This window comes from Mesoplodon densirostris, chromosome 4 (genome assembly GCF_025265405.1).
Source record: "Mesoplodon densirostris isolate mMesDen1 chromosome 4, mMesDen1 primary haplotype, whole genome shotgun sequence".
Lineage (NCBI taxonomy): Eukaryota > Metazoa > Chordata > Mammalia > Artiodactyla > Ziphiidae > Mesoplodon > Mesoplodon densirostris.
Genome location: NC_082664.1, coordinates 117,742,132 through 117,764,213, shown reverse-complemented (window position 1 = coordinate 117,764,213; position 22,082 = coordinate 117,742,132). Strand labels below are relative to the sequence as shown.

Genomic DNA, 22,082 nt, shown 5'->3' with positions numbered 1-22,082 from the left:
ATTATTATCCATTTTGGGGATAAGTATTGAAAGAAAAGACTATAAGTCGTTCATTTTTTGGTCTATGCCTTAAAACTGGTTTGTATTATTATATAAAGACTGTTAAGTTTCTTATTTTTGTGATGTGCCTTAGAATTAACCTGATTTGAAACTCACTTTCTCCATTTTTTTTATTGCAGGTAAACGAAATTGCCTTTATAAATACCCTCGAAGCCCAGAACAAACGCCATGATGTTTTATCAAAATTGAAGGAATATGAGCAGAGGCTTAATGAGTTACAGGAAGAGCGTCAGCGAAGACAGGAAGAAAAGCAAGCACGTGATGAAGCTGTTCAGGTAGAATTTTATTCTGCAAGCATTTATTGAGCAGCAGCCATTTCCTAGGCTCTGAGCCAGGTGCTGAGGATAGAAAAAGGAGTAAGACCAAGTCTGTGTTCCCAAGGATGCATGGTTTAGTGTAGCACGGTTTGGAAACAGGAAGTCTGATTTTCCAGGCAGTGTGTACTCCTTCAGATTGGGTTATCTGTGTTTTTGTCAATTTGAATCTGTAGTCTCAACCAGATGAAGGACTAAATTGCTCTGGACAGATTATTATCTATTCTTTTCTAATTGGGTTGGGCAAGAATATGTTCCTTTCTTCCCTTACAAATGGATTGTATTTGAACCAGTGTATATAGCCTTAAAGAACTGGGCAATCCTTATGCTTATGATAAAGAGCACCTGTCATATATTGGGCAGTGTCATCAGGTACTTTAACCTCTGTAGCATACCCTAAGTTAGCTACCATTTTCAGGATGGGAAGAAGACTTAACACATAAACTTTAGTGATGGTTTTAAACTATTTAAATCTTCCTCAAGATCAGATATGGATTCAGACATACTTTATCTATTATGACTAATATTTATTTGTTTATTCATTCAGTCATCATTTATTGAATTACTACTATAATCTGTGTGCTGTGCTTTGCTCAAGGACATGAAAAAGATATATCCTTGATCTCAATGGGAAGACATATATGTAAACAAATCTTAACCCATTAGGATTAGTGTAACAGTAAAGGCGTTTTTGGAAGCACAAAGGAGAACCTGTTACTCAAATTGAGAGTGGCAGAGATGTGAGAACGTCAGGAAAAGCTTCCTGGAGGAGGCGATGCCTCAACTAAGTTTTGAAAACTGAGACAGTCGTAAATGGTGCGAAGTAGGCATTCTATGCAGGAGATGAGTGAGTAATGCATGTAGAGTTAGGGACCTGACCATGAAGAGCTTTGTTGTTACGTTAAAAGCTAGGGATGTTATTAATGTTTCATGCTTCTTCATGTCACTGGTAATTTTAGGAAATTAAAATATCATTACAGTTTTCAAGTTTATTGGTTACTTTATGCTGTTTTTGTACACTAGCAAGCAGTCCCATATTCACCCCAATCTCTATTTGGTTTGAGTTCAAGGTCTCATTTTAATCTGAGTGCCAAGCTAACTTATGTTTAAAAATACAGGATACTACTTTTAGAGAAACTTTAGCTTTTCCTCTCAAAGGAGCAGTAAAAAATTTCATTTTTATCATTTAAAAGTTAATTACCCATTAACTAACATTCTTAGATGAGTAAGTGAAATAGGATATTTGAATTTTTAATTTGAGCCATCCCTTCAGCGTTATTGCTCTTTCTTTTTCTGCATCAAACCATTTCATAAAAATAATTATTTTTTATACTCCAATAAAGATGTTAAAAAATCATAATTATTTTGAAAATTGTGTGTTACTTTTGAGCAACCATTAGGCATTAATAATTCAGAAATAAATGAGATATGATCTTTGCCTTTATGGCAAATAATACAACACAGTGTGAAAGTGTAATAGAAACCTGTACTGTATAGGTTACAGTGGTATCACAGAGAAGGGAATAATTAGCTCTCTTGGTGGGAGGGGAATGTCAGGGAAAGTTCTGTGGAAGAGGTAACTTCTTAACTGGATTTGGGGGGAAATATATGAGTATTATTGTATATTTTTGAATAGACATCTTTAGTTACTTTTTCTGCATTTATTTTGCAGATTTGAAGATCTGAAATATAACAGTTATCTTCTGTTTAAAAATGATGACTCTTATTTTATAATTTGGAACATTTATTAAGGCGTAAAGGAAAGCAGTATTTTTCTGAAAGTAGTAAGGAATCTTCTGAACTCACTAACACTTAAAATTTGTTTTGACTACTCAGACTTATTTTTATCTTTAAAAATGTAGAAATTTCCTATGGATTTAATTTTCAGTGAAAAATTTAAAATGTATGTACATAAGTTTAATCGAGATAACTGATACTAGAAAAATTCATTGGTAATATATAACATATATATAAAATTTAAAAATTTTAAAAATATGTAGTCATTACTATATGTGCAAGGAGATAATGCCAAACATTCTGTAAATACAATAAGAGTAAGTTACTAACTTAATAAAGAATTCAGAGGCCCTCCATCTGCTTTACTTTTACTCTTGAAACATTCACATAAATGTTAAATTGTTAAAGGCAATTGTGATTCTTGTTTTTTGTAAGTGAAATACTAAGTTAATGCTGCCATCATATCTTCTCAGTTTCCCTTTTTTGCTATATAAATTATTGATGGATTAGTTTTAAGCCCAGTTTTCTTAGATATTTGGCCTTGTTCTCTTGCCCTAATCTTCTGATTTGTAGGCGTAAAGGGCGGGGTTGCAAAATCCTTTCTTAGGCTGCCATAAATACATCCTTGACTGTGAAACAAAGTACATGGGAGTCTGAGAGGTTTCAGAAGGGTTGAGAGTTAGATATCTTTACAGTTCATTTGCTGTAGGTCTATGCTTTTTATTTGTGAGCATATAGATTTATAATGAATATTATTTTATAAAGTTATGCTTCATTCGTTTAATAGATATTTATCGAACTCCTGCCCTGTACAAATGCTTTTGTGGGGTACAAAGTTTCCTATCTTTAGGAAATTTAAATTATAGAAAGGAAAATACTAGGTGAATTTACTAATTTTACTCATTATGTATACAGTTACCAATTTTCTCTTCCACTTATTAAAAACAGAAATTAGAAGATTGGATATTTTTTGAAGTCCAGTTATTTCTATTAGTACAATGTTGGAGTATTTCTTATATCCGTAAAAACAATCAGCAAGTTGACATCATATTTATGCATACAACTTAGCTACATTGCACATACACATAAAGTAATTGTTTGTATATAATATTAATAAATTTCATTTATAAGGCCAACTTATAATTTTTAAAAGTATGTCCCTCAAGATTTTGGTTTTATAAAATATGAAATGAAAAGTTCTGGTTTAATTCTTTATATTTAATGCTTTAACCTTTTGCATTTTAGTGTGAAAGTTGTGTTTTCAGACATAATGCATATTTTAAAAATAAATTTGAGTTTAAGGGAAAACTCTTTTGTTCATGTTTTTTGTTTTTAAATATTTATTTATTTAGGCTGCACTAGGTTTTAGTTGTGGCACGTGGGATCTTTAGTTTCTACACGTGGAGTTCTTAGCTGTGGCATGTGGACTCATAGTTGCGGCATGTAAACTCTTAGTTGAGGCATGCATGAGGGAATAGTTCCCCAGCCAGGGATCGAACCCAGGCCCCCTGCATTGGGAGTGTGGAGTCTTAGCCAATGGACCACCAGGGAAGTCCCTGTTCATGTTTTTTATTGGAGAAAATTTTCTGTACCAGGTTTGATTGTTTTTTACTCTTGAGTTTTTCAGAGAGTATATAACTAAAAAAGTTTCTACATATTATATTTAGTAATGAGAAATAGCTATAACCAGTTCATGAATAGTATGTTAGAAAGTAAAGACTATATTTAAAATCTAATTGCCCACCTGCAACAGTCTACGATCTGTCAGATGTGCTCTCCTGAATTCAGTGCATTCCCTCTAGTTCGCAGGCCCCCCGCCAAAAAAAAAGAAAGAAAGAAAAGAAATAGGGACACTTTTGTGTTACTACTTTAAAAAGGTTTTCTTCCCCTGGGTAGATACAGCTTGTTGTAGATATAAAGTTACCATTGTGAGCTTATTAGTAACTTAGTTAACTATTAGGAATATTAGCATCTCTCCCCAGTGTTCTCTAAACAGAAACTGCTTTAGCATTTCTTTTCTGCTCTCATTTACCGAACACTTTACTATGTACTAAACACTTTGCTAAGTACTTACCTGTGTTAATAATTTAGATCTCACAGCAAACTGGGTCTCTTTAAGGTAAAATGACTTGCCCAAGGCTATGTAAGTAGTAGTTACTAGAGCCTAGATCAGTGTAGTGTGTTCCATTTATCATAAAGAGTAGGGACCAGGGAGATGTTGTGTGAGCTCCCTAGGGGATGGGGATGAATTGAAAGAAATATATCAGTACATCTAGTAATATGGTGAAAATTAGCTAAGTACTCCTAGTAGGCAAAAATACACAGGAAGTATATCACAGTATTTTAATGAAGTTATCTTCTGCATTAAAGATGATGATGATGATAATTATTGAGAATTTAGTATATGCTAACCCCTATGTAAGTGTTTTTCATGTATTATCTCATGTGTTCTTCACAGTATCCTAAGAAATAAGCACTATTGTTATTTGTCTTCCAGAAAACTAAGTCACATGTATAATATAACTAGACCAGGGTCACCCAGCTGGTAAATAATGTAATCAGGAAACAAAATCAGGGAATCTAATACAGTGTCCACTCTCTTACCCACTATGCTGTATTATAATGCCTCTTTCTCCCTGCCACAAGCTTTTCTTCACTTAATTCCTATATGAAAGCTTAGTTCAGAAATAAAATCTGTTAATTATGCTTTATTCATCATGTTCTGTTATTTCTATAACCATTTCCAACACAAAGCTTTAGAAGCGATTAACCATAAAATATGTATCAGGTTCTAATAAGATAGTATCTGCCTAAAATAGCATTTATTCTTTTTTTAATAAATTTATTTATTTTATTTTATTTATTTATGGCTGTGTTGGGTCTTCGTTGCTGCGTGCGGGCTTTCTCTAGTTGTGGCAAGTGGGGGCTACTCTTTGTTGTGGTGTGCGGGCTTCTCATTGTGGTGGCTTCTCTTGTTGTGGAGCATGGGCTCTAGGCGTGTGGGCGTCAATAGTTGCAGCACGCTGGCTCAGTAGTTGTGGCTCCAGGCTCTAGAGTGCAGGCTCAGAAGTTGTGGCACACGGGGTTAGTTGCTGCGCGGCATGTGGGATCTTCCTGGACCAGGGCTCGAACCCATGTCGCCTGCATTGGCAGGAGGATTCTTAACCACTGCGCCACCAGGGAAGCCCAGCATTTATTCTTCTAATTATTTGTAACACTGGTAAATGACATATGAAAACCAGATAGTATTGGTATTTGATTTTATTTAACTTCTGAGAAGCATACCTAATGACAAGCCAGGGATCTATTTGGCTTGAATATATAAGTATATGTCAAAGCTATGTCACCTTTAATCATTTTCATCTTACACATAATTCTAACATCTTTTAAAATATTTCTGACGTTAGGAACGTAAGAGAGCTCTAGAAGCAGAAAGGCAGGCCCGTGTAGAAGAATTGTTAATGAAGAGGAAAGAACAAGAAGCCCGAATTGAGCAACAGAGGCAAGAAAAGGAAAAAGCCCGGGAAGATGCTGCCCGGGAAAGAGCTAGGTACTTCATTTGCTATCTTGATTTTGATCCTGATGAACATTTGCAGTGAGTGCATATTCAAATCAAGTCTTAAAGCTATTTGCTGTCATGTACAATTTTTAGAAAGTGTTACATATACAGAAATGTTATACTGAATTTTGATTTCCAGGAATTAAGACATCCTACTCAAAATGGAAAACTTTTGAACATTTCTGTTGGATGGGAAACTTGATATTTCAAGCTATTTTCAGTTGTAAGAAATAGAATTTGATTCTGGCTAACTTAAGCAAAGTAAATTTTAAGTAAAATATTGGGAATGAAAGTGATAGGTGGTTAGATGACCAGGCTGGGACATGGTCAAGCATCAGAGACTAGGTCCCAGGAGCCACGGCAGTAGTCTTTTGATGGAAATGGTCTGGTCAACATGTTGCCGCCCTGATTATGTTAAATGACATTCAGCCATCCCTACATTTTAAAATCACTTGGTTAAGATACAAAGACCCAGGGAGAAGCATTTAATTGGCCAAATTGATTTATGCTTTTTGATCTTGTTTGTGAAATCCTTTTATACCCTATGTCATAAGATATTCTTCAAAATGTTATAGTTTTTCAGTTTGACACACATTTAGGTTTTAATTCCTTTTAAGATACCTTTTATGTATGGTATGAATCAAAAATATAAATTTATTTATTTGCATATAAATATCCATTTATCACAGCCCCATTTGTTGAAGAGGCTAGCTTTTAAGAGACTATCCTTGCTGCCTGTTCATGGTCAATTAATCATAGATGTAAGGGTTTATTTCTGGACTCTGTCCTATTCTTTTGATATCTACATGTCTATTCTTACTCCAGCACCACACTGTTTTAACTACTGTAGCTTTATAGCAAGTTTTGAAATCAATTAATGTAGGTTCTCTAATGTTGTTGTTCTCTTTCAGAATTGCTTTCCAAATAATTTTTTAGGGTAGGCTTGCCAGTTTCTAAAAAAAGAAAGCTTGCAAGCATTTTTATAGTAATTGCCTTGAATCTATAAATCATTGTGGGAAGAATTGCCATCTTTACAATATTGTATATGATCCATGAATATGGTATGTGTCTCTATCTGCTTTAATTTCTCTCAAGAGTATGTTTTAGTTTTTAGAAAATAGGTCTTGCATTTCTTTTCTTAAATTTATTCCTAAGTACTCTTTTTGAAGCCATAATGAATGGAGTTATTTTATTTCATTTTTCTTAGTATTTTTGCTAGTATGTAGAAATACAATCAATTTTGTATATATTTTATTTTATAATTTTTTATGATCTTGCACAAATTTCCTATGACTTTTTTCCTATTAGTGTTTTCTTTTTTGCTGTTGTTGTTCCTTAGGATATTTTACATAAAGGCCCATGTCCTCTGCAAATTGAGATTGTTTTACTTCTTGCTTTCTAATACAGATGTCTTTAATTTCTTTTTCTTGCCTTATTGCACTGACTAGATCCTACGATATAACGTTAATAGAAGTTGTGACATTGTATATCCTTATTTTGTTCTTGATCTTAGGGGGGAAACATTCAGTCTTTCACTATTACGTATGACGTAGTTGTAGGTTTCTCATAAATCCTCATTATCAGGTTGAAGAAGTTCTCTTCTATTTCTAGTTTATTGAGAGTTTTTAGCATGCATGTACTTTGAATTTGGTTAAATAAATGCTTCTTTGGGGACATTCACTGAGATGATCATGTGGCTTTCATGTTTTATTAATATGGTTTATTACATTAACTAATTTTTGGATATTAAACCAACTTTACATTCCTGGGTTAATTCCCCCTTGGTCATAGTGTAAAATCATTTTTATGTGTTGTTGAATTCTTGTTAAGGATATATTCATAAGGGATATTGGTGTGTAATTTTCTTGTGATGTCTTTGTCTGGCTTTCATGTCATGGCGATCCTAGCCTCAGAGAATGTGATGGGAAGTGTTTTTTCCTCCACTATTTACAGAAACTCTTTGTGTAGGATTGTTATTTTTCCTTGCTAAATGTTCAGTATACTAGTGAAGCCATCTGGGCTTGGAGTTATCTTTTGGGGAAGACTTTAAATTACTAAATAAATTTTTCTTAACATGTTTTCAATCTGTTGAGATTTTTCTGTTTCTTATTGAGTCAGCTTTGGTAATTTGTGTTTTTCTAGGAATTTGTCCTTTTCATCTAAGTTGTGTATTTTTATAAAGTTGTTAATAGCTCCTTATAAGGATTTTAATTTTAACATGATCTCTAGTGATGTTCCTCTTTCATTCCTTATTTGCTAATTTATGTCTCTCCTCTCTGTCTCTGTCTCTCTGTCTCTTGGTAGTCTAGCTAAAGGTTTGTACATTTTGTTGATCTTTCCAAAAAAACAGCTTTTGGTTTCTTTGAATTTCTACATTATGTTTGTGTTTTCTGTTACATTGATTTCCACTTTGATATTTATCATTTCTTTCCTTCTGCTTATTTTGGATTTGATTAGCTTTGCTTTTCCTACTTTTATAAAGTCAAAACTTAGTTGATTAATTTTAGATATTTCTGCATCTCTAATATAAGCATTTGAAGTTACCAGTTTTCTTCTTAGCACTTCTTTAATTTCATCTCATCAGTTTTGATACATTGTATTTTTATTTTCATTCAATTCAAGATTTTTTTCTAATATTTCTTATGATTTTCTGATTCCTGAGTTATTCAGAAGCATGTTATTTAGTTTCCAAATATTTGGAATGTCTCCAGTTTTTCTGTTTTCTAATTAAATATTTTGTGGTTGAAGAATGTTTTCTGTATGATTTCAGTCCTTTTAAATTTATTGAACTTATTACTTTATGGTCTTGAATGTAGACTATCCTAGAGAATGTTCTGTGTGCTCTTTGAAAATACATGTATTCTGCTGTTTTGGATGGAGTGTTCTCTAAATGTCAGTTAAGTAAAGTTAGTTGATACTGTTTAGTCTTCTGTATACTTACTGATTTTCTGTCTAGTTGTATTAATTCTTGAGATAGAGTTATTGAAATCTCCAAAAATAATTATTGAATTGTCTATTTCTCTTTTAAGTTTTGACAGTTTTTTGCTTCATGTATTTTGGTGCCTTAGTATTAAAGGCATGTAATTTATACTTATTATAACTCCTTGAAGTATTGACCCTTTTATCATTATGAAATATCCCTCTTTGGGTTTTTAAAAAATATTTCTTGTCTTAAAGTCAATTTTTTTTCTGTTTTAAATATTGCCATGTTTATTGTTTACATGATATGTCTTTTTCAGTCTAAAGGGAAACATTTTTTGTGTCTTTGTATCTAAAGTGTGTCACTTATATATAGTTGAGGTTTCTTTTTATATCTGGCCTTCTATTTTCTGCCTTTTGATTGTTTAGTCCATTCTTATTTAATGTAATTTATTGATATGACTGAATTTAATATCTGCCATTTTGATATTTGTTTTCTGTATGTCTCAAGTTTTTTTTCTCCTTTACTGTCTTCTTTTTTGTTAAACCAGTACATTTAAAAATTTATTTATTTATTTAGTTTGGCTGTGTTGGGTCTTCGTTGCTGTGCACGGGCTTTCTCTAGTTGCCGCCAGCGGAGGCCACTCTTCATTGCGGTGCCTGGCCTTCTCATTGCAGTGGCTTCTCTTGTTGCGGAGCCCAGGCTGTAGGTGCCCAGGCTTCGGTGGCGCACAGGCTTAGTTGCTCCGTGGCATGTGGGATCTTCCCAGACCAGGGCTCAAACGTGTGTCCCCTGCATTGGCAGGTGGATTCTTAACCACTGAGCCACCAAGGAAGTCCCTCAACCAGTACTTTTTAGGGCATCATTTAAATTTTTCTCTTGATTTTAAAAACTGTATTATTTTAGTTATTTGCTTAGTGTTTGCTTTCTTTATTACAGTATTCATCTTGACTTATCACAAACTACTTCAGGTTAAAATTAACTTAATTTTGGTAAAATAGAACAACTTTTTCCAATATAGCACTATGTCTTTTTCTTCTTGTATTGTTATTGTCATATATATTACATCTATATATGTCATAAACTCAACAATACAGTGTTACGATTTTTTTACTGCAGTCCCACATTTTTCAAAGGAATTAGAATAATAGAGAAAATATATTTGTAGATTCCTTTATATTTATCCACATATTTATCATTTCCTGTGTATTTCATTTCTTTCTGTGGGTTCAAGTTACCCTTTGGCATTATTTCTTTTTAGCTAGATGGACTTCCTTCAGTATTTCTTGTAAGACAGGTTTGCTTTCATTGAATTACCTTGGTGTTTGCTTATCTGGGAATATTTTTATTTTGCCTTCCTTTTGAATGGTAGTTTTGATGGATATAGAATTCTTGGTTTTTCTTTCAGTACTTTGAATCTTCTTACTTTTGTTGTTTCTCATGAAAAGTCGGCCATTAATTATACTGTTTTTCCTCTGTATATGGTGAGTTGTTGGGGTTTTTTTTACCTGTTTTCAAAATTTTCTTTTTGACTTTGTTTTTCACCAGTAGGTTGGTTCTCTTCATGATTATCCTACTCTGTACATTAATGCTTTTCATAAAATTTGGAAAGTGGCCACTCTTTCTTCAGATATTTAATTGTCATTTCTCTTCAGGTTCTTCTGAGGTGTAATAGTTTCTCAGACTTTCCATGGTTTTGATGACCTTGATAGTTCTGAGTAGTGGTTAAGTATTTTGTAGACTTTTCTTCTCTTAAGATTTGTCTGATGTTTTTCTCATGGTTAGACTGAGGTTATGGGATTTGGGAGGAAGAGCACAGGGGTGAATGTGAATTACCATTTTAAAAATGTCTAAGGTTCATACTATCACCTTGACTTATCACTGATTTTGTTAACCTTGATCACCTGGCTAAGGTAGTATTTGTCAGATTTCTCCACTGTATAGTTTAAAATTTTCCCTATGCTGTCCTCCTTGGAAGCAAGCCAGCAAGCCTCTGCTGAAGAGATGGGGAGTTATTCTCTACCTCCTTGAGACACGAATTCATACATAAATTACTTGCAGTTCTTCTGTACAGGATATTTGTTCTCCCATTTATTTATTAAATTCCTTTGTTATGTCAACAGGGACTCGTTTATATTTGTATTATACTATGGGTTACAAACCAGTATTATGGTATTTGTTTTGTTGCTCAAATTGTTTCACTTTTGGACATTGGAAGCTTTTTCATTTGACCCCTGCTTGCCTTTGACATACTTCATCATTTTGTTTTTTTGAGTACTTCCTTACTTCCTGGCACTGCAAGATGCTTCAAATTCACCTTATATTTTCCCTGCTCCATCCCTAGAAAGCCATTTGTTTAAGGACTCATAGTTCCTTTTGTTGGAAAGTTCTTAAAAAACGATTTCTCTTTCTCTGTTCAGATTCTCTATCTGTTGAATCATTGTCGCGATATTTTTCCTTAGGTTGGCATACTTTCTTTTAATTCTTATAACGTATTTATAATACCAAATAACTCCAGCATATGGCCTCATTCAGAGAGTTTCATTTGACTGCATTTTTCCTAAACATGGTCATACTTCTTTGTATGTCTCATAATTTGTTTGTGATTGGTTCCTCTCCTATTCTCTTTGTCTTTGTGAATTTTTGCCTTTTCTATTCTTTTCATATTGTTTTATAGGTTTTTGGAAGGGAAAAGAGATAAATATATATTTTCAATATGCCATATTTAAATGACAGCCCCAGAGCTAGTATTTAAACCCATTCTTGGGTCCAGAAACCTATTTTTATAAATAATAATGTCTGTTGCTTCCCAAATGTTTAATGAGCAATAATATATCTGAGACTTAATAGGCATTCAGAAAAAAATAATTTAAAAAACTCTCTAGAATATATAAGCCTATGTGTCCTAATTGTATTTTTTTAACCTCATGAAATTTGTTACTACAAGCAGTTGAGTTTATAATTTTTAAATATCTTCTTATAGAGACAGGGAAGAACGATTGGCAGCACTCACAGCTGCTCAACAAGAAGCTATGGAAGAGCTACAGAAAAAAATTCAGCTCAAGGTAGGAATATTATATATTTTAATTTGAAAATTTAGAGCTGTTTTAATGTAGCATGAGATTAAAATTTTATCGATTTAATTAATTGTATAAAAACTGAATTAGGGCTTCCCTGGTGGTGCAGTGGTTAAGAATCCGCCTGCCAATATAGGGGACATGGGTTCAAGCCCTGGTCCGGGAAGATCCCACATGCCGTGGAGCAACTAAGCCCGTGTGCCACAAGTACTGAGCCTGCTCTTTAGAGCCCGGGAGCCACAACTACTGAAGCCCGTGCACCTGGAGCCTGTGCTCCGCAACAAGAGAAGCCACCGCAATGAGAAGCACACACACTGCAACAAAGAGTAGCCCCTGCTCGCCACAACTAGAGAAAGCCCACGTGCAGCAACAAAGACCCAATGCAGCCAAAAATAAAATAATTAAATTTATTTAAAAAATAAAAGAATCAGTCATATTTCTTTAAAAAAAACTGAATTAATTTGTATTCCTAATATCACTATTTGGAGAATAAGACTTATGTGGTTTTGGCTATGATCAATTCCAACTCAACTATCTGAAAACTGAAATTATTTTAGTAAGATAAAGCAATTGATGGAAAAAATGTAAAGGAATTTTAGCATTTCTTGATTTTACTAATTAATTTGTTAATGACTTGAAGACATTACTACTAGCTTTCTTATATTCATAGACTTTTAATTATTTAGAAATAAACTAAAAGATTATTTCAGTGTTTATGAATTGCACAGTTGTTGCTTGGGAGATTATGATAAGCTGATATTTTCTAGAAAATCTTTACCGTTAGTAGTTTCTAGCAGTATGAATATTTTACATTGTGTCACAATTATTTACATGTTGGGTTTTCACAGGGGTAGTAAATTCCAGGGAGTAGAGGACCCTATTTTACTATTTGTATAGTTCTAGAACTTTATCATTTATTTAAATTTAATGCAGCAAATATTTATTGAGTCTTGTGCTAGGCATGGGGATACAGAGATGAGTAAGACATGGTTCTCAGTTTCAAGAAACTCATAATCTAGTGTGAGATTCAGATGCTAAGCAGATAATTTCCGTATGGATAGAGTGCTATGGAGTGCTATGAAAGTACAGAGGAGGATACTAAGCTAACATGAAGGATTTCAGAAGTCAGGGAAATAATTTTAGAGGATAATTTGTGAGCTGAATCTTGAAAGAAAGACGAGTTGAATAGGTAGATGGGTGGGATGGCATCCAGCCGTATGAAATGGTATGAGCACAAAGTCAGAAGTCTGAAATAGTGTTTTTTAGTTGGTTTATTTTTTGTTTTCTGGGAAGTCACTGGAGTCGATGTGGGTAAAGGTCTGTGTCATGATGGGCCTTGTCTGCTGTGAGGATGAGCTTGGTCTTTACCTGTGGGGCAACATTTCCCATAGTGTGTTCCAGGAAGTGCTTCTCAAAAGTATGTTGTCATCAAATAAGTGTGTACAATGTTGCTTAGTGTAAGCTAGGTTTATTGAGTCATAATGCACAGTGACAAGCTGGAGTAAGTAAGTAGCTTTAACTTAATATTTTCCAAATTTATTTGACCATAGAACCTCTTCCACAAAATATCAATACTTATTAATAACCCACAGTGTAATTCCATGAAGTACACTTTAGGAAATGTTACTGTGCATGTAGGAGATATTAAAGGGCTTTATGTAGATTCTTGTCCTCAGTGTCCAAGTTAATACTGAATTAAGACATTTTGTTATATTAGAAAGTTTAATGGAAATATTACTTTTTCAAGTTCTCAGTATAACTTGAATAAATTTTTGTATTCTCACACTTCGACTTCATTTACAGCATGATGAAAGCATTAGAAGGCACATGGAACAGATTGAGCAAAGGAAAGAAAAAGCTGCTGAGTTAAGCAGTGGACGACATGCAAATACTGATTATGCCCCCAAATTGACCCCTTATGAAAGAAAGAAACAGTGTTCTCTCTGCAGCGTCCCGGTAGGTTGTCAGTATCAGTATTGTTACGATACGTTATAATTTATTTACTAAAGTTTATTAAACTATGGAAATATATTCTCCCAATCTTTTAAAAGTCATACTAAGGCATCTGCTGACTACCGTGGATTTCTTTCATGATTTTTAGGCAAAGTAAGTAGTACAAAAATAGTATCAGCAGTTAGGAGTAGCAGTGCAAAGAAGCAAAGCATGCAGTTGCTGCTAAAATGGATGTATACCTGCTTAATGATAGCCCAAGTCAATATTTTTGGGTATTATGACCACAAAAGAAAAGGAACATTTTCAGTGCTGATACTTGAACCTTGATACTTAGAAGAAATTATAACTCTGTTAAGATTGGCTTTGATGACATGCCTTTTTGACCATGTGTCTTCTAGAGCAGAAGTCCCCAACCTTTTTGGCACCAGGGACCAGATTTCGTGGAAGACAGTTTTTCCACGGACCGGGGCGGGGGGGATGGTTCAGGTGGTAACGGAAGCGACAGGGATCGGCAGATGAAGCCACTTGCTCGCTGGCCGCTCATCTGCCCGCCTTTCACCTCCTGCTCTGCGGCCCAGTTCCTAAGAGGTGCAGTAACGGTCCGCGAACCCGGGTTGGGCACCCCTGTTCTAGAGGATTCTCAGAATTGTATTCTAAAGAAAATATTTTTAAGACTAATATGTAAATGCTAGAGTGATCGCAACTTGCATATGGTATACTGGATAGAATGTGTAATATTTAAAGTAAGTTATAATTATATGTTCATTACATTGCTTTGATTTTATGCTTTTAGATCTCTTCAGAGGTGTATCTTTTTAGCCACATTAAAGGAAAAAAACACCAGCAAGCTGTGAGAGAAAATAGCAGCATCCAAGGGCGTGAACTTTCAGATGAGGAAGTGGTAAGCTTTAATTTTGGACATTTATTGAGTACCGTTCATGTTCTTTTCTATTATGAAGAAATCCATGTTCATATGTATTTCTATGATTATTTAAAACTATATTTAATATTTAATAACTACTACAATATAGTATACACATGTCCTTATTTTAGTATATATATTAAAAGAAATATAGAAATAAGAATTTAATACTGTTTATATAATTTCAGTGCAAAAAAAGGTTTATGGTATTTTGACATTTTAATAATTTAAAAATACTAATAATTTAAAATTTTTAATAATTTTATTTAGTGATGTTCTATGTTTCTTGGAAAACAGTTAACAATATAAAAATCATATAAATTGATAATTTTGTATCAGTACAATACTTAGAAATTTTTGGAAATGCATTATTTATCTACCTCTAATTGCTATTTACATGGAATTTAGATTTGTATAAGTAGTTTTATAAATGTTTTTCATTCGACTGTTATTGAGATATGTATGACATTACTAATCTCTGAATTTTTTGGTTCTATTTTTAATAGAAAATTTCTAAACATACCCAGAGTTGAGAAATTCATGTTTGTCAAGCATCTTTTAAGATGTCTAGGAAAGGTTCTTGTGGTTCTTTGAGGGCAGTACTTGTGTGTAGGTGCACATGTGTGTTTAACTCTTTATTTTTTTTTGAAGTAGAGTATATATTAATAGAATACACAAATTTAAAGTATATAGCTTGATGAATTTTTACATTTGTTCCACTCATATCAGCACATAAATCATTTCTTGAACCCCAGAAGGCTCCCTCATGCCCCATCTCAGTCGTGCCCCCAAAAGGTAACTGATCTCTGACTACTAGCACAATCAATTAGTCTTGCCTGTTCTTGAACTTCATATAAATGATATCATGCAGTATGTATATTTTGTACCTGGCTTCTTTCACTCATCCTTAAGTCTGTGAGATTGATCCCTAATGTTTATATGAAGCTATAGTTCATTCTTTTTCTTGGGTTTTTGTCAGTGCTCTCCAGGCAAAGACCATCAGGAACACATCTACAATTGAATAAAATTAGGTTTATTGACTTGTTAAAAGAAGGGAAAATGCACACTATGGGAAGTTATAATTTCTCAATAACGTGTTAGAAAGGACTTATTATAGGATTTGGGTCTTTGCTAGGTGATCTGGAGGTGAGGGGGGACTGTTCAAGGACGTGGGACTTTGCTCTGGAATGGATGCTGTCAGGAAGCAGGGGTAATTATGTGGATGGTTCTTAATAAATCTTACCTAGGTAGGAGGAACAAAGCTGCTGTTTTCTCCTGAGTTTCTGGATATGACCAGTGTTTGAGGGGAAATTGCACATGGTTAATTTGGCTCACTTCTTTATGATTCCTCCTTTTAAGGATTTTTGCCCCTCAAGTTCCATTTTGACAGCTCTAAACCAAATTGTGTCTCCTCAGCTTAGTAAGACTGCCACTTTCACCTTGCACTGTTCTCTCATGCCAGAAACTGGCATAAGCCCTTAGGGAAAAATCCAGAGTGAATGTGGAGCTCGTCTCATGTGCTTCCCTCCTTTTAGGGATCATGGTCTCTCAGGTTCTGGCTGTGTTGGCTGTTCTTTAATGCCTTTAAATGGATGTTTTGTATATTTGGTGCAACTTTTGGAGTTGGAAGATTAGTCCAGTATGAGCCAGTCACTGTGGCTAAAATTGGAAGTCTTTAAATGTTTAATTTCTGTAATATCCATTGTTTGACATAATGCTTGACACATAGTGTGGTATTTAATAAGAACTCATTTAGTTGAGTTGAACTGAAAGGTTATACAGAACGGCTTTAGGTACCATTAATAAAGGTGAAATAAAAAATGGAACTAATCATCTATTTCGTTTACCTGAAATAATTTTTTTGCCTTTTAATCAAATTGTATGGGTATTTTAAGAGAGAGTAATATGGAATTTTTTTTTTTTACTTGAATCATTCATGTGATTATCCCCATTCTCTACTTAAGTTTACTGTTTAGAGCTAGAGTCAGGTGTATGTGTGTTCCACTATGAAAAAAAATTCTCAATTGTTTCATTAATTAGAATTTAATTATTCCCATTATAAAGGAAATTCTTCCACTTATAAAAATTGTTTGTAACTAAGTTCTCTTAATAAAAAAACTAAATATATTATTCAATTTACAAAAAAATATTTTAAATTTTTGTGGAGCACTGCTATTACGTAAACTGGAATCTAAATTTTATGTGTTTTTATCTCAATGAGAGAAGTAGAGAAGGAAAGAATATTTAATTCATGTACTTTGGAAGAAAAGTGTGTAATATTATCTAACTTTTGTAGCTACTAAAGCATAGTTTGATGTTTAGCTGTTGTGGTTTGAGATTTCATTGATGTATTCATTTTGTGTACTGTTTCAGTATAAAAGTATTAAATTTTCTTTAAGTTCTCAATTCATGTAGTTATTCTTGGTTATAGCCCCTTTTTCCTGAAAACAAGTGTGCAATGTAGTTGTGTGATACAGAAAGGCAATTTTATATTTACACACACATGTCATTTTTAATCAGCAAAGGTATCTATAGTAAACATACTTGTTCTACTTAAAGTTATTACTTGTCATCTGTGATGTCTTTATATTATATACACTTTATCTGTGACCCTTCTTCTTTGACATATAAGATTTTATTTATACCACCTCTGACCTAATAAAATTGGACCTTTGACCTTATGCACTTGACATATCAGATAACTTACTCTTGATCTCTGACACATTTTGTTTCAAGCCTGTTAAACATAATAGGTAGCTGCCCAGCAAGAAAGGTTTAATGTTTTGTGTTTTTATTGTAATTTGACCAGGAAATTTTTCTTATGTTTCTTGAGACTTCACAAAAAGAGCTGTTATATGCTTGATTTTTTTTCTCTTCCATCATCTTAGAATGCAAACGATAAAAGTATGTGATTTTTAAAGGTCAAAAGAAACTGGTGCTAGTTTAAATACGTTCCAAAATTTAATTTTTCAGCACATTACTAGAGAAATAGTAAAGTATTAGTTTTAATTAAAACTCTGATTTTTTTTGTGATCCTGTTTTCACACTCTCTGAGGAAGCTGATAGTGATTTTTGTAGGACTTGCATAAAGTACATTTAATTCCATATAGAAAATGAAATTAAAAAGGTTTAAAAAAATTTTTTTAATGTATACATTTCTGTGTTTATGAGACTCCTTGGCTCTAAAAGCATATAACTTATACCTGTTTGTCAACTGTGTTATTTAAATATAGAGAAAATAATAATTTATTTTCATTTAATTCATGGAAAGTATGAAAAGAACTTTTATGAAGAATCTTAAGTTATAATTTATTGAATGTTTACAACCAAGTGTGATTTTACAAATCCCAAATTAGAATTTCTGCTTGGAAAATTATGCTAATTAGGTGATTGAAGGAAAAAATGAAAATTTTAATTAGTAAAAATATAAAGATATCACTGTATTTAATGGGATATAAGCCGATCTCTTTGACTAGAGTGTGCCTGGCATTGATGTGGAAGTAGTAAAGGGCTTCCCTGATGGCACAGTGGTTAAGAATCCATCTGCCAATACATGGAACACGGGTTCGAGCTCTGGTCCGGGAAGATCCCACTTGCCGCGGAGCAGCTAAGCCCGTGCACCGCAACTACTGAGCCTGCGCTCTAGAGCTCACAAGCCACAACTACTGAAGCCCGCGCGCCTAGAGCCCGTGCTCCTCAACAAGAGAAGCCACCGCAAGGAGAAGCCTGCGCATCACAAGGGAGAGTAGCCCCCGCTCACCGCAACTACAGAAAGCCCACACACAGCAACGAAGACCCAATGCAGCCAAAAATAAATAAATTAATTAAAAAAATAAAAGAGGTAGTAGATGTCTCCCAGAATTGATGGCAGTCTGAGAAATAATAGACGACTCCATAATTCCTAATTCATTTTCTTTTTACCTTGGTTATTACGTTTGTAGAAGCACAAGTATTTACTCTCTTTTTATAATCATGTTAGGAAAATATCTTCTTTGCCTTTCAACAGAAAATCAAGTCAAATTAAAAAACTAGAACTCGTTTAGAACGGATCTTCATTTCCCCCCAATACTTCAATAAGTACGTTTTATGTTAGTTTGAGAAATGATGTAAAAACATCTTACCCTTTCTTATAGGACATAGTTTCCATTGCCTTCATTTTCTGTTTAATAGGATGGGAACATTTTTATAGTTGTGTGTGTATATAATTCACACACATATAGCTGATTGCTAATGTGTATATTTCTTCTCACTTTTGGAATTCTTATGATAGGAAATTCACTCACATTGTACCTGGGATTTGCAGAGAATATGTAGCTATCTATCTATAGCCGATTTAGTCTTCTTCATTGGTTCAAGGAAGAAATTTTAAGTAGGCAACCAGTTTGTTTTAAACCTTAGTTTGATCCGATAATTTAATTAGTTTCCATAGTTAGTACCCAGCCTCTTTTATAACGATCCTTGGTCCCCATCCTCTCGCTTATTTCCTTAAGATGGCATCTTTGCGTATCGAAGTAAGAGTATGGCGTACGTAACCCCATGTTAGGAGGAAAAGTTGGGATCTTACTACATCATATCTTCTGTCTTTTCTGATTTCCAGTGTAAGTTGCTTGTTTACCTGTTCACTTAGTTTACTCAGGGCCACTGATCTGGAAGGGTGGCTAGTGAACTCTTGATCTATTCTTTCCACTTGGACGGTGTTCCAGTGAAGCATCAGCCATTTATTTACCTCCTCCTGATCAGGCCACCCCTCAGTTCTCTCTGTTTTCATATCTCTGAGACTTTACCATAACCTCCATTCTGGCCCCTCGCATCCTACTGGCTTCTACCACATAAGAACTAAGGGCATTTGGGGAAAGCTAAACCACACAGCATGGCCATATTAATGGACCACACCCTATTTGGTGCCGGGAACACCTAGAGAGACAGTTTCTTTTGAGAATCAAAATAATACTTTTGTCATTACTCTGATTTAGCTAACACACCTATCTCCCTTGGGACACACTTTTTTTTCCTCCTTTCATCTCCAAATTTTTTTTGGCTAGAAAGAAGTAAAATTTACTTTAACCTCTCTTTCCTCCTTATTCTAACAAAGTAACTAAGCCTTAAGGTTGCAAAAGGGAACTTTCTCCATACTTTGAAGTAAATGCTATAGGAATCCTCCAGGCTTGATTATTGACATGCTAAAGGACAAAGTCAATAAATTTATTAAATCTCAGGATATTAGCTTGGCTTATAAAACTCTTGTCTTGCTGCATATATCTGTTCTGCATATCTAAAGTTGATTATAAAGTGCTTTTTTTCTTGTATTTATTTTGGAACAAATTCTAATCACCTGTCTAGCTGGGTTGAAATGGGCAAAGGCCATGTGCTAAGAAAGGTAAAATGGATAATCACATTAATAATTTTGAAATAGTACTCCAGTGATACCTGTTTCTCATGCTTCTTCTAATGTTACGTGTTGTGCTTTCACTGCTAATAATCACTGTCTCAGTATTTCTTCCATTGATCTTTGCTTTTAAACAGTTGCTCTGTTATAAAATGCATTTTTAAATAGGTAACAAATAACTGCAGTTTAGAAACTTAAACTATTTAGTTTTGGATAAAATTTCATTCTGTGACTCTTAGCTCTCAAAATACTGTTAACCTGTACAAATGTGAAAAGCCATTTCAACCATATTTTCCTGCATGAGTCCTTGGTGCGTATATACTGTAACACATGCTACTTTTCTTTTGCATCATGGTGGTTGCCTAAATTTCATAGTTTACTTAAACTAATTAAGATTATTTTTTCCTTTTGGCATCTGCTTATTTGAGGTTTAGAATGGAGTTTTCTAGATGATATTTTAAGTGTTAAAGGTTATACTTTTTAAACATAAATTATTTATTCATTTTTGGCTGTGTTGGGTCTTTGTTGCTGCGCGCAGGCTTTCTCTAGTTGCGGTGAGCGGGCGTTATTATTCGTTGCGGTGCGTGGGCTTCTCATTTCGGTGGCTTCTCTGTGGAGCATGGGCTCTAGGCATGCGGGCTTCCGTAGTTGTGACACATGGGCTCAGTAGTTGTGGCTTGCTGGTTCTAGAGCACAGGCTCAGTAGTTGTGTCACACGGGCTTAGTTGCTGCACGGCATGTGGGATCTTCCCGGACCAGGGCTGGAGCCCGTGTCCCCTACATTGGCAGGTGGATTTCTAACCACTGCACCACCAGGGAAGTCCCTATAATATGTTTTTGGCAGTTATTTGCAACAGGTATCCATTGCCTTTAAGAAGTTAATTACATACCTAAACGCTATTGTTTTATAAAAGACAACTCTTAAACTCCTTAAACTCTTAATCCAGATCACGGTAGCTAGGAATGGCTAAAACCGTGGCTAGTTCTATACATTCACAGAGTATAGGCTGATACTTTCCCATCTGGCTCTTCAGTGTCAATTACAAGGAGTTGCAGAATTGTGTCCATGGGTGATGTTAAAAGATCGAAGCAACTGTGATCACCATTTTTCAGCTACTGTCTTTCAGTTGGATGATGGAGGATCTGAAACAGGGTTACAGTGAGACAGGTTTATACAGCTCAAGCTGCTTCTACTTGAATATGCTGTAAAAGTTTTATAATATGTATTTCTTTATATAGAAATTTTATGCCTGCATAATCTTGAAATCCATAGTATGATGACTTCATGTGGGAGGGGTAAGCGAAATGAAAGATTTATTGATAGTTTATGAGAGGGAACATTGCTGCCCTAATGAGGATAGATGACAAATTTAGCATTTTACATGCCTAATTTAGATAATTCTTCTAATTTTCCTTAATAAATAAGTGATTATAAATGCTTTTACTTTAATTAAGACTTTATTAGGTTCTTTATCTGAAATTCAGTGGCCAGTGTTTTATTCATAGAGGAACAGGGAACACCTATCTCTGCTCAAAGTTACTGAATTTTAGTAATAATTATTCTGTCACTTCGGCTTCTCTTGCAGTTGGCAGAGTAGGCACATCTGTTGTGTTAGGAAAATCACAAAGCTATAAAACAGAATTCTCACAGTCCCGTAGTTTGGTCCTCTCTCTCAAAAAAGATTTTTTTAAGATTATGAAGTATCTTAGCATAAAGAATTTTTAAAAGAATAGATACATGTATATGTATAACTGAATCATTTTGCTGTACACCTGAAATTAACACAACATTGTTAATCAACTATACTCCAATATAAAATAAAAATAAAGTGGCCTAGTTTAAAATTACATTGAAGAAATTTTTATAAAGTGAAAAAATTTTAGATATATATAATATTATGTGAAAATTTCAGTCATATAAATTTAATATTTCATTCCTTGTAGATAATTTATACATATTATTTTATGCAAAGATAAAATATATTACCTTTTCTCCCATATTTCACTAGTGTTGCTGAATTTTCTTTTTAGATATTAAAATTTTACACCAAAAAAAGAAGAAAGTAATGTAGTAAACCCCATATTCCTGTCACCTGGATAATTAGGTGATAACACTTTTTTTTCTTTACATTTGGAAGGATAGGGGAATACATC

At 33.9% G+C, this 22,082-nt stretch overlaps 1 protein-coding gene across 10 annotated transcripts in view; it reads left to right on the top strand.

Moving 5' to 3' along the window:
• The window catches only part of SCAPER (S-phase cyclin A associated protein in the ER), a 498,644-nt gene that overhangs the window by 199,136 nt on the left and 277,426 nt on the right, over window positions 1-22,082 (top strand). For all 10 annotated transcript variants that reach the window (XM_060096948.1, XM_060096953.1, XM_060096954.1 and 7 more), the window contains 5 exons: window positions 180-335; window positions 5,519-5,661; window positions 11,574-11,655; window positions 13,471-13,623; window positions 14,414-14,521. In XM_060096948.1, coding sequence (XP_059952931.1) covers window positions 180-335; window positions 5,519-5,661; window positions 11,574-11,655; window positions 13,471-13,623; window positions 14,414-14,521 — 642 coding nt within the window. The remainder of the gene's footprint in view (window positions 1-179; window positions 336-5,518; window positions 5,662-11,573; window positions 11,656-13,470; window positions 13,624-14,413; window positions 14,522-22,082) is intronic.